Source organism: Montipora capricornis, chromosome 6 (assembly GCF_036669925.1).
Source record: "Montipora capricornis isolate CH-2021 chromosome 6, ASM3666992v2, whole genome shotgun sequence".
Classification (NCBI taxonomy): domain Eukaryota; kingdom Metazoa; phylum Cnidaria; class Anthozoa; order Scleractinia; family Acroporidae; genus Montipora; species Montipora capricornis.
Window position 1 is genome coordinate 54,189,019 of NC_090888.1, and position 13,773 is coordinate 54,202,791.

A 13,773-nucleotide genomic window follows, 5' to 3' on the forward strand; every position below is an offset into this window, starting at 1 on the left:
ATGGACTTCGACGTCAAATGGATTTGTTATCTCAAGACGCGCGTCAACGAACGGATGGACGTCGTATTCGGAACATTACTCATACCAACACCGTGACTACGGTCTACGAAGATGGCGGTACACCCACCGTCCGACGCACCTCTTCCAGACTCAGTAACCCATAAAAGGACATGCACAAACTTGGATGTCCTACAGTCATGCCCAAAACCAGACGACGACGACGACGACGACCCCCACAACGTGGGCGCGGGCTCCTGGCGGTCCTAGGCAAAGCCTTGGCTGCTGGGTACCAATTAGGAAAAGACAAAAGGTATAAAAGGATGGGTGCTAAAGGAGTCACCGGCCACTATGAAGCACCCAAGTATAATTACGGTATGATGAAACGGATTCTCAAACGAAAACCTTGGGCACGAAAAATGGTGATGGATCGAATGATGCGTGGGGATCCACATCCTTTGAGGGGACTATGAAACAAAGAAGAAGGAGAAAACCTCCCGTCCGACGACGACGACGACGTCAACGTGGTGGAGTGCTCCCTTTGGTCGTTGCAGGCGTGGGTGCTGCACTCGGAGGCGTGACTGCTCTGGCGCGTAAGAATGCTCGAACCCGAGCACGTCACCGTAAACGATACGATGACATGGTGGCTCGAATACGAGCCGAAGACGCTCGCCGTGGAGACGATTCAGCCATCGTGTACACGCACATTCCTGCCTATAAACCACCGCGTTACAAAGGTCAAATCTTTCTCGAGAAACTCAAACGTAAACTCAGAGGCCGACGATAACTATAAAAAGGACAGTCCAACCGATCCCATGGTAACAATGGCACGTCAACGTGGCAGTGGCATTTGGTTGAACGGGAGACGTCAACTCGGACGTGGTTTACCCATATGGGTACAACGGGGCGGCAACCTGATCATGTTCCCAACGGCTGTTCCTAAACCTCTGCGAAAAGGACGCCGCCGACGACGACGACTAAGACGTCCAGGGGTTCTCCGTGTATAAAAAGAAACGCCCCGGATCGATAGCCCGGAACACGCCAACATGTCGTGGAGGATAGAACGACAATGGCCGTTTCTACGGAGTGTCTTGAAAGAAGCCGATCATCAAACCCGTCGGGCACGCCTTCAGGCCGCCAATGCGGATCAAATCAATGCCGTGAGTGAATTGGTCATGAACACGATCCGAGGGACCATTCCTGTCTCGTCCAAGACAGTGGGACGGCTTCGACCTTACGAAAAGGTCTTGGGGGACATGTCTCGTCGAAAACATTCTATTAAAAGGAGACGTCAATTGATGATGAATCAGACAGGGGGAGCTCTTTGGGATGGTCTCAACGCCGCTTGTGACGTGGTACGACAAAGCAAAGGACACGGTTTAAACACAGCTTGTGACATACTAAGACCCAGGAAACGATAAAAGCCCGTGGACATCGATCCAAAGATCATTTTGCAAACATGGACGATGGTTGGTGCGACAATACGTGGACGTACGGGCCTCGTTCGTTTTGCGCCCTACAGGATCAGATACGTGGGCTTCGGCATCGAGTCCGAGAACAATGCGACATTGTCCGTCAATTGACCGATCAATTGCAAGAACGCAATCAGAGTTTGGAGCTCGCCGAACAAAAGATGGGGGTCTTGCAAGAACAAGTCTGCGAATTGAATCGACATCTGGAACGCGAACGATACGAGAAACAGACCCTCTACTATAAAACCAGGGAGAGACGCGACGATCTTAGTACCTCACGATGAGTGAAGCGGAGACCATTCCAGGATTTGAAAACAAAGTCTTGATCGATCCCCAACGACTGCGTCAACTCGAAGACGTGTACAAGGAACGTCTGACCGAAAACCTTCCTTTGGCCAAGGCCGCTCGTATCGCCGCCAAACAAGAAGCCGTTCTCATGTCGGATCAGATTCCTCCAGGTATCAAGAATACCTTGGCCACCTCTCTGGCCGACGAAAAGAAACGGTGGACCAAATCCGTTCGACAACCTCTTGGGTTCGGACCGGATGCCGACGACGAACGCGATGCCGAAGCCGATGCCTATGCGCAAGGACCCTTACACTCCATGTTGACGCAATTGGTCAAGAAAAAGAAAAAGAAGGACACGCCCGAGACCACACCCTCGGTACCCCCTAAAGCTAAAAAACGACTTCGATTCATGACTCAACCTAAAGCAGCCCCACCCAAAAAGAAGTCGAAGAAGAAAAAGTCGCCCCCCAAGACACCGGTTCCCTCCGTCGATTGGGGACAGCTTCCGTTTCAAGGAGATCCCAGGATGATGGGAAACAGTATGGCCGACTATGCAGAGACGACCGCTCAATCGGTCAAAAAAAAGATCCGTAAGAAGACAGGTCGCCGACGTCCCACCGAAACAGATAAATTACAACGCCCACCCGGTTGGTTGGATTTTGATAAGAAACTCAAACGACGATTGGATGGCGAGGACTACTAAGAGACGACGACGCCAACGACGACGACGACGTCAGCGAGGTGGCAAGTTTGATTTGCAGAAGGCTTTGGCCAAGACCGGGATCGAGTTTCATTGGCCTGGCTATCAGTACATGGGTCCTGGCACCAAATTGGCCAAACGACTCAAACGAGGTGATCCTGGCATCAATCGTCTGGACAAGATTGCCAAGACCCACGACATGGATTATGCCAAGGCCAGAAACTTACAGGACAAGTGGAAAGCCGACGACAAGATGATTCGGGCTATCAGTAACCTCCCAGGCAAAAAGAAGAAGACGGAGAAAGTGGTCAAGAAAATCATGCAAATGAAACGTAAACTCAAACTTTAATTTGAACATTTTCAACGAAAATTACGATTGAATATTCTTGTCCGACTACAAGGACGCCAAGGACCGTAAATGTCAATAAAAGGTACAAAATAAAAATGTCCCGTCTTCTGATTCTTTTTGATCTGTTTTTCCGGGTGCCATAGGGGTTGTCTCCGATAACGCCAGGCTTCACGGAGGGCATGCGCTGTTGCACAACAATACAGTTGACCAAATAGCATGACCGCTCTCAGGTGACGTCGTGCAGGGGACAATTGGATCTGCAACGAAAAACGTGTCTAGATAAGCAATAGAGGCCAACGTCTCCGCAAAATCACATATCCTTCCACATATTGAAATCGAAATGCACCATCATTCCCTCGCGCCATCCTTCGACGACGCCAATACGGCGGATCCACGTAATAATCATATCGAATCTGGTACTCGTACTCGTCGTCGTCGTATTCGTCGAGACCAAAGGTAGCCCACGAGATACATGGCATGACGTCCCTGTTGTACAATCCATAAGCCGCAATATACTTGTCGATACGCTGCAAACGTTCCACCATCGTATATTCGCCAAACTCACAGACCCCACAAATAAAATCTTGTCTAGTCTTGGTCTTGGTCTTGGAACATAAAAAAAAAAAGAAAAAAAGACCTGTCAGGCATCTCTCCGACGGTGGATTCTCTATGACATTCCCTACAGTAACGATCCTCGTACCCCACGTACTCCTCATAATCAGGGGGAACGCTCAGCAACTAAAACATAAACAAAGACACGCCTGTCAAACGTTCCTCCAGTAACATGAATCGAACCTCGGGCGTATAGGGACGTCTCTCGTGCACATGAAAACGACCACTCCACGTACAAAAACATCGGTCGGCACGGACCATGATCTACGAAAAATTCACGGTACATCGAGGTGTTAGTTCCCATAAGACACGCATCTGATAATGACCATACCACACGAGGGTATAGGATCTCTGAACTGCAGACGATTTTTCCCTACGACGTTTGTATGTCCCCTGGCAATGTCGTGCATGTTCCTGTGGTGCTATGTTCGTTCGTTGGTCATTGAGCCGGTCAAGACAATACATGCATGTGATGGGTCCATACGAACAACAAGGTGAATCCCAAAACGTGAATCCTTCCCCATTGGCAAACACCGTCATGAACTTAAAAATAATAATAATTAGCGTCATAATAATGTCGGTCAGAACGTTCCTGGTTCATTTCGTCTTTGATACATTTCCAAACACGGTAATAAACTGCCTCTTGTTTGGAGGAACGAGGTCCTCTATAGAATCCCAAGGTAGGCAGACTGCACCAGGTCTAAACAGAAAAATGACATCCACGTTAATAGGAGAATCGACTATCGGCGACGACGACGGCGACGAATACGACCATGGACACCGACCGCCCTCCATAACTCCACTACAATATTCATTTCTTTTGCCGTCCAACCCCTCTGGGATGAAAAGCGAGTACATCGGTTATGGACACACCAAGTCTGAATAGAAAAATAGAAAATCGGTTATCGACGGTTGTACACGGTAACGAGTCCATAAAACGGATCCCAAAAATCCACATCAATCCTCTTCCACAACTCCGCCGTAATGTCCATCTCTTTTTTCGTCCAACCCCGTTGGTACGAATAACGAGTAAACTGATTCAGACGACACCACATCTAACGATAATAAAGAGAACGAAACGTTTGAATCAGTATCCCGTCCCAATAGAGACCCGTGCCCCTAAGACGAAAGCAATAAGAAGTACACGATCCGTATCCATAAGAAGTACAACGTCCGGGCGGAACAAAGTCTGGAAAGATTTCCGGGAACCAGGTTTCCTATCGACCAAAAGTAAAAGCACGGTTACCATAATAAGGAGACTCGTGAAAAAGAGAACGGCGACCCCACGTATGACAACGACGACGTCCGTAGGAGACCTCCAATCCATCACATCGACAACGAACGAGACATCCGTAACACAAACAACCAAAAGCATTGAGGTCCAATCGCTTCAAACAATGAATGCACGTAGCGGCGGACTCCTTACAACGCAAACACACCCACTTGATCCAACACCATCGTTCCTCCTCCGACCTCGGAGGATACCCTTGACGGGTCCTATGTTCCTGCACCACCATCTAAAAAATAAAATCATAAAGTCTCAGAATCTCAGAATCTCCCTCAAGTAACGCCGCCTCCATCGACGCTGCTCTTCCGTTCTCGGAGGTCGTCTCCGTCGCCACATCCAACGACCCTCTCTCCATATCCATCTCGAAACCCTCTCATCCAACATTTCCTCAAATTGACAAAGCACCTACGAAAGAGAAAAAGATCCATGGGTCCAACTATGTCCCTGACACAGATAACACCAGTCCCCCAAATCATGACGACACGGCGAAAACCCATAACCCACGTCACAGGTACAAATCAAACATCCCGGACGACGGTACGACGCATAAGACACCGAACAAGAACAGTCCCACTTTCTACACCTTATTTCCACGTAACTACAACGACATTCCCATTCGACGAAATGATCGTCCTCTTCCAACCATCGTATTCTAGCCGACACCATGACCTACAAGAAAACAACGACAATGAGGAGATCCAAACGGCATACAAAGAAGACCTCTCCGGTAGACGGGCCATCGACACCAACGACACACGACCAAACCCTCTCGACGAGGAGAACGATACGTGCCCGTACAATAACGATACCCCGGACAACCCATCACGCCCAAAAGACAATACCGACATTTCATGAGTCGGCTTCCCGCAGGATTACCCCCAGGAGGAAACCGTCGGCACGGTCCACACTCAAAGACGATAGTCGATTCTCCTACGTACGTCGCCGTCATCTAAAAGACATCAAATAAAATAAACGAATCTATCAGATTCGCTTCGATTCCCACCCAATACAAATAACCGGAACGTACCGTGCCATGTTGACTGCAACGTGGTAGACGGAGTAACTCTTCGTGAATGGGTTTCCAACGTTCCCTCCGGTCCTTCTCCTCCTCTCGATCTCGAATCTCCAACACATGTCGACGTACTTCGGGAGGCAACAGGTCCCAATACGAAGCCTCGTCTCGGGTCGCCGGGGTCTTTGCCGTGGTCTGGCATTCTTTCCGCCAACGTCCATTCTCTTGCTTGACCCACACCTCTTGCTCATCGTTTGGGTCTTCCTCGATCTCCATAGTACGTCTGGCGACTGCCATCTCGAGCGCACGTCTCTTTGGATCGGATGCCATGACTTTTTTCTGAGACTCCTCACTCGATCGGGCTACTTAACAGGAATCGTTCCACCAATCCCCGTGCTCCTAAGGGGTCACATGACTCTCTGGGGGGATACCCCCCCATCCCCCAGGAGACCTATCTCTCTCCGGATTGGTCCATCTAGGGTACACGTCAAGGTCCTTCAAGGTGACTCTTTCTGTATAAAAAAGACACACCGTCTTTTTCAAACAAAAACATCTCATCATGGATAGTGATAGTGATTTGGCTGAAGCACTCGACGCGTTTGAACAGATAGGAGGTGCCGCTCCAGGACGTTTCGTCTTTGAAAGACTACCCGTGGTCGAACGACGTAGTGTCCGTCTCGGAGTTCGTGAACGCGTCTTTCAACTTCGCCCTCGACAGATGGGAGCGTTCATTCCCCGACAACGTCTAACGGATGCTCTCGTGCAAGGTCTTCGTAACGCTCTAGACGACTTAATCAACGACCAAGACATTCCGGATGGCGATCGCATTTACATCGCTCTATCCTCCAATCGTATTACCAATGCCTACAACGGATGGGGACTGCGGGCCGGAGAATGGCGCGCTCAAGGTCCACGCGTGGATGCCTTACTTGGGAATCTTTCCCACATGCTCAACTCTAACGAACAATTTGAAATGGACGATTCCTTCACCCTCGCCTTCGTTCACGTACGCGGGGCTCCCACCGGTTCCGGTTACAAAAGAAAACATTTACCAGGGCATCAAGCGTCGACGCGTCTCAGAGAATTCAAGCACAGTGTCTTACGCGTTCCACAGGATGACCAAAACCTATGCTGTCCACGCGCCATCGCTCTCGCTCGAGGGGTCCATCAACATCGAGACGATCCCCAACGTCGCCGACAATGGACCCGATGTCGTGGTAACCATCGTCGCATCACGCGAGCGGCTCAAGAACTTTTAGACGAAGTCGATCTTCCTCCTCAACCCTGCGGTCCCGAACAACTTCAACAACTCGTCACCGCTCCCAGTCTTCAAGACTATACCCTCGTGGTCGTGGACGCCAACCGCGCTTACGCATGTTTTGCTTACGGTCGTGGGGATACGTTGTTAGGACTCTTACACGAAGACGGTCATTACGATGCCTTGTCTTCCTTACCTGGTTTCTTCGGCCAAGATTACTTTTGCAGCCAATGTTTCCAAGCCTACAAGCATCTGGGTCAGCATGCCTGTCGCAACAATCGAACCAATCATTGCGGAGCCTGCTTGCAAAACGGATGCCCTGATCATACCGAGGCCTACCGACAGTACCGCTCGGCTCAAACACCCTGTATCCTCTGTGGACGTTCTTTCTACGGAGACACATGTCTCCAAACCCATCGGACCAAGACCCACACTGGTCAACCCGCGGATGCTGAACATCCTTCCGTCTGTGCCACCCGTCGGCAGTGTAAAGAATGTCATCGCGTGTTACGTGGTCTCAAAGAGATACGAACTCATCGGTGCGGGTATCGGAAATGTTCGTGCTGCAAGAAAGACGTCGACGTCCATCACCATCGATGTTTCTTACAAGTCGAAAAGACTCCCGCCGAAGAACGACGTTTGAGACGACAGCGACTCTCTTTCCAAAGGATCCTGAGTCAGGGACTGGCGCCTCTCTTAGCCAACGAGGCCGCTGGATTGCACGCTTTCCTGGCGGGCGATAACGACGACGACGACGAAGACGAGGACGACGATGAGAAACCACCCTTGCACGTTTTCTTTGACATTGAGAGTATGCAAGTCGAGGGACGTCACGTGCCCAATCTGGTGGTCGCCGAAACGGAAGACGACGACGATCCTCCCGTGTCGTTCCAAGGAGACGACTGTCTCTTTCATTTTCTGGAATGGTTAGAAACATTGACCGAGAACGGAATGCGACCCCTGACGGTCATCGCTCATAATTTCAAAGGGTATGACAGGTATCCCGTCATCGACGAACTCCACCGGCAAAAGAGAGACCTGGAACAAATCCGAAACGGTGGGAAAGTCCTCCAACTCACCTACCCTCATGAACACACCACCATACGATTCATCGATTCGCTCTCCTTCTTCCAGATGCCGCTGAGCGATTTTCCCAAGACGTTCGGGCTCACCGAACTCAAGAAAGGATACTTTCCACACTTGTTCAACACTCCCGACCATCAAACGTATGTAGGCCGACTTCCCGACAAAGCCTTCTACATGCCCGACGGTATGTCCGTCAAGAAACGTCGCGACTTTGATACCTGGTACGACGACCAAGCGGCACGAGAGGTCGTCTTTGATTTCCAAGCCGAACTTCTAGCCTACTGCGAATCGGACGTGAAACTCTTGAAACAAGGATGTCTCACTTTCATGCGGGATTTCCAAGCACGTGCTGAATTCAATCCTTTTGAACAAATGACCGTCGCCTCTGCCTGTAATCGCTACTTGAGTATGCACTGTATGGAAGAAGAGACCATTGCTTCCGAACCCCTCTTAGGATGGCGAGGTCGTGTCAATCATTCCCAGGCCTCTATGGAATGGCTGACTTGGTGCGAACACAATCTACGACATCGAGCCTACCTGGCCCTCTCGCCGGAAGACCACGAGAACCACGAAGCCATGGCTCGTGCCTACGGACACTACGACGCTTATCATCCCTTGCATCGCCAACGTATCCAGCATGCTCGGAACGAGGGCGAGTACCGCCTTCCTGGTACCCGATACACGGTCGACGGATACGATGCCGATACCAAGACCGTCTACGAATTCTGCGGGTGCTTCTGGCACGGATGTCGGACTTGTCATCCCCAACGCACCGACGTGCATCCGACATTACTCGAACGATCCATGGACGAGGTCCGTGCTCTCGTCGACAAGAAACGCACGTTTCTCATCAACCGTGGGTACCAGGTCGTGACCATGTGGGAATGCGCCTGGAACGCTCTCAAACAAACCAACCAGGACATCATGGCCTTTCTAGCCCGTCAACACCTCCAAGCCCCCCTTGAACCACGCGACGCTTTTTACGGAGGTCGGACCAATGCCGTACGTCTCTACGCTCACGTCGACGAGGAGAAGGAGGAAGAGATCCGATACGACGATTACACGTCCTTGTATCCTTGGGTCAACAAGTACGGCACCTATCCACTCGGTCATCCCACCTTCCTCTACGAACCCGACACCACCGATCTCTCGCCTTATTTTGGTTTGGCCAAATGTACCGTCCTTCCGCCACAACGTCTCTACCATCCCGTGTTGCCTTACCGTAGTCATGACAAACTCACGTTTCCCTTGTGTCGTACCTGCGTCGAAGAGAACATTTCCAAACCCCTTTTGGAAAAGACGCATGCCTGTCATCACACAGACGAAGAACGTGTCCTCGTCGGTACCTGGTGCACCCCCGAACTCGACATGGCTGTACAGAAAGGTTACGTCATTCAACACGTCCACGAAGTATGGCATTTCGATCAGCAACGCACGGGACTCTTCCAATCGTACGTGAACACGTGGCTCCAAATCAAAGAAGAAGCCAGCGGTTGGCCCGAAGGCTGCACCACCCCTGATCAGAAACAAGCCCACATCGATGCGTACTATGCTCGGGAAGGTATTCGTCTCGATCCCACCAAGATCGAAAAGAACCCTGGACTCCGAGCCCTGGCTAAGATGATGCTCAACTCTATGTGGGGCAAGTTCGGGCAACGGATCAACAAGACTCAGGTCCGAGAATTCACCGAACCTCAACCGTTCATCCAATTCCTCGACAGCGATCAACACGATGTCCGTTACGTCAGTTCCCTGACCGAAGACCGGGTCGAAGTCCATTACAAACTCCAAACGCACGATGTTCTGCCTTCACCTAATCTCAACATCTTCATAGCCGCCTTCACTACCTGTCATGCCAGACTCCGTCTCTATCGAGCCCTCGATCATCTCGGTGAACGCGTCCTCTACTTCGACACCGACTCGGTCGTCTATCTCCATCGTCCTGGCGACCCGCCTTTGGACCCTCCACGAGGCGCTTATCTCGGCGACTTCAAGGATGAATTGGACGCGGGCGATACCATTGTGGAATTCTGCTCGGGCGGTCCTAAGAACTACGGTTACAAGACCAAGAACGGCCACGTTGTATGCAAGGTCCGAGGCTTCTCCCTCAACGTCAAAGGGATGACTCAATTGAATTACGATGTCCTGCGTCAAAACACTCTGGACGAATTGCATCGTCCTCTAGACAAACCGCGTACCACTCGTGTCACGCAATCTCACACCATCCAAAGAAATGCCAAGACCTACACCTTAGAAACCCAACCTTCTCACAAAGATTACCGACTCGTCTACTCCAAACGGGTCCTGGATCCCACCACGGCCCAGACCTACCCTTACGGTTACGAACGGTTCACCGAAGAGGATCTGGATCTCGCTCAAGTGTTAGCTGACCTATTTGCTTAAGGGACGAGTAGACACCAGGTCTCCTCACACGTTCCCGCTTGTACCTAAGTTTGTTTGTTTGTTGATTAAACCGTTCATGATTCGTGAAAAATCCATTCATTTTGTGGCCTCTCTTTTTCTTACACCATCCGTGATGTTGCGTGTTCCCGTCCCGTCCCGTCCCGTCCCGCGTGGACCCACATGGTCGCCATCTTGTGAACCCTAGGTGTTGGACCCTAATGTTCCCCCCGGATCTTGGACCACATTCTTGACATACTTTCTGTTTGACCCCCCCGATTATGACGTAGGTTGGACTTTGACCCCACCGTCTCAACCAATCCTGTTCACGTGTGCACGTGATAATGGCGGACCTAAAAATATCCACCAATCAGAAGACGATGCATCTCATTAAAAATCGCTCTCGACCAATCAGAAGGCTCCATTCAAAAGTGGCTCGTATTCCCCCATAGTACTACTGATACAAAATAGTTTCTCAAGTCATCGTAGGAGATTTCCATCAACAAGACGTCAAAATTGTGAGCCGGTGCGCTTGGGACTCAGCCGTTGATTGCTTTGCGCAGTACGAGTTTAGAAATTACCATTTATGTGCAGTTGGGATTGTTTTCGGAATTTACTGTGAATAGTGTGCAGATTCACTTTTAATTCTCTCCTCCTACATTGAAATTTATTCAAACCAGATTAGCAGAAGGAGCCTGTGACCTAGGCTCGATTTCCAGCCATTTTGGGAGCCCACATTCCTTACCCCGTTGGGAGGAGGATAATACCGAACTCCCAAAACGTTAACGGCTGAAAATCGAGCCTACCCATGACCAGGAGCGAACAACTTCCATACTAGGGCTATTTCACGGCATTTTTACAGACCGATCTATTTTTAGACTACCTTTTCCCGCAAAAAAACAAAGGCAATTCCGTTTTGGTGACTCTTTGACGTCGACTTAGTTTCTTGTCATTGGTCACTGGGCTCCTTTGGGAGTCTCATTCGTGGGAAATTTAATCTAAATGAATCAAAGGCCCCTTCGAGCCAACTCATTCATGTTTATGCAATATGAGCAACCAACTTGAATCCCGTTAATTATCAATGTTGCAGTTGAAGCTGAGAGACGCAAATGTGGAGAAACTTACAGAACATCACTTATGTCCAACATGCAAAAACTATTTCAGTCCTCTATCAGACATAATTTTAAGATTGGCCATCTACGGAATCCGTTTATTGTTTGCGTGACGTACGGTTAAATTGTGGACTTCTTTTGATACTGGACGTAGAATAACAAGTGTCTACTGACAAAATAATTCGTACATCACATTCTTAGTGGTTACAACCAAAGGGTTAACAGACTGAGTTTCTTGTTATTCGAAAGACCCTATTTTTAGTTTCCGTGCCGATAAATAAGCATTTTTTTTTCTGTCACACAACACTCAAAGCATGTCATGGCGTTGTGTTTGTGTAAGGGCCAAAATATCTGACTATCGGTACGGTTTTCTCGACTTTCTTTCCCGTAATTTCCACTGTTTACAAGCGGTCTTAGGTCTTAGTTTTCGTCAAATTTCTAATTTCTTTTTTACGTGAAGACTGTGCAGAGTTGAGTACAAATAAATAAAATTATAAACAGGCAGACAACAAAAATACGGTCCGACTTCCACTCAAGGTGTTCGATTCCTTTTCTGAGTATCCAACCAGAAAAAGTTACCACAGAATTTGCCGCTTGGTTTCAGTGTTTTACATAACATAATAGAAATAACATATTAGAAATACAGCTCAAATATCCGACGGCGAAAGATTGTCGTTGAAGTTAATTATTCGTCGGTTTTAAGATTCCGTATATTCATTTTTCACCGCTTGTGTTGTTTATGAACTGACGTTCCATTCTTGAGCTCCACAAGGATATATTTTGTTTGAAAATCCAATAAAACACCATTTGCCTTACATCGGCTTTGGTGCCATTCCAATGTTCGAGTCCCGTCTAAGTCGAAGAAAAATGTCCGGGCTCGGCTTGGGCTTCGAGGGCATTAGGGTGAAGATTCGTAAAGTCCACGGTTCCACGGTCCACACAAAATGACCACTCCTCAATAACTCATTCATTGCGCTTGCGCTCATGAATGAGTTAAAAATCGGTTTGTAGAATCGCCGTCACAGTAATATATATATATAGGGCTGTTGTTCGCTCCCAGTCATAGGCTGCTGGTAGCAGCAAACGTTTTCTGATTGTCAACCTAAATGATGTCTTAAAATCTTGCAAATTGACCAAAGGGAGGTGGCGTGGTCCAGTGGTTAGGGTGTTGGGTTTGCATGCGGTTGCTCAACGTTCAAATCCCGTTTAATTTCTGGTTTGGTTTTGTTTCCGGTTGTCCCGGATTCAACTCTGTCACGTTTTGTGAATAGCCAACTGGTTGCCTCCTGCCATTTGGGGTTCTCAATCATGTTTTTTCAGGTTATTAAAAGTGGGATGCCTGTGAACTAGCTTGTTAGCGAAGTGCACTTGCACTATAAACAACGCATTTACTTACATTTTTTTTAACGGAATGTTGTTTAAATTTTAAAAACGACCAGTGTATTCAGTTTCCACATAAGGCCATACGGTATATTTAGTAAATAGGCCTCTTCAAGCGGCTGAAAGATTGTCCGAAAAATGAATATTTGGCCGAGAAGCAAAGGTTCTGTGACGACCATCTCTACGTATACGCCAAGGACATTATTAGCCACACACCAGCAAGCCATGAAGGCGTTTATTTATTTTGTAACCGTTTCATTAGTTTTCATATCCCGCAAAAACTTCTCGTAAAGTCAGTGTTGATCTGATGGCGCCCAAAATTCAACTCATTCAATTTCTCGTGATTGATCTATCACTTTGAGGCTTTGCCCCAGCACAGTCACAGATACACTTTGCACGCGAAACAAACAAAGGGTCTCCAATTTTAATCAATCAGAAGAAGCCATGTCACGCGTGACTGCTACTGCCATGTTGTTTTCAGGGACATGACAACTGATTTTTGCGGGAACTGGTATTCTAAAAATAGACTCATTTGTGACTGTGCTGGGGAGCCCACCCATGCCATAACAACACTCTTATCTAATTCACTCTTGTGGAAATCAATTAGCATTTGAAAGCGCACGAAAAGTTTGGGGAGAGGAAAAAATAGTACGAGGATCACTATCAAAGATTGAAACTCCATAACAAGTGTAATATGCATAATGGTATATTCTGGTTATGTAATGTCAGTGAACATATCAGATACAACAAAGACAACAATGATTGTCGACAGAAGGGATTGGCAATTATGTACATGCTATGTGAAAAGAACTTTAAACT

General features: G+C 48.5%; 2 protein-coding genes across 2 annotated transcripts in view; one reads left to right on the forward strand and one right to left on the reverse strand.

The window, feature by feature from the left end:
* The first annotated feature begins 6,277 nt into the window (after positions 1 to 6,277).
* Positions 6,278 to 10,465, forward strand: LOC138054150 (uncharacterized). Its single transcript, XM_068900647.1, has one exon. The coding sequence runs from the start codon at positions 6,278 to 6,280 to the stop codon at positions 10,463 to 10,465; it is 4,188 nt and encodes a 1,395-aa protein (XP_068756748.1).
* Positions 10,466 to 11,968: 1,503 nt separating this feature from the next.
* Positions 11,969 to 13,773, reverse strand: part of LOC138052509 (neuropeptide FF receptor 1-like) — a 16,697-nt gene continuing 14,892 nt past the window's right edge. Inside the window, exon 6 of the mRNA XM_068899038.1 lies at positions 11,969 to 13,773. This exon is cut by the window's right edge and continues 822 nt beyond it. The gene's annotated coding sequence lies outside the window, so the exon portion shown is untranslated.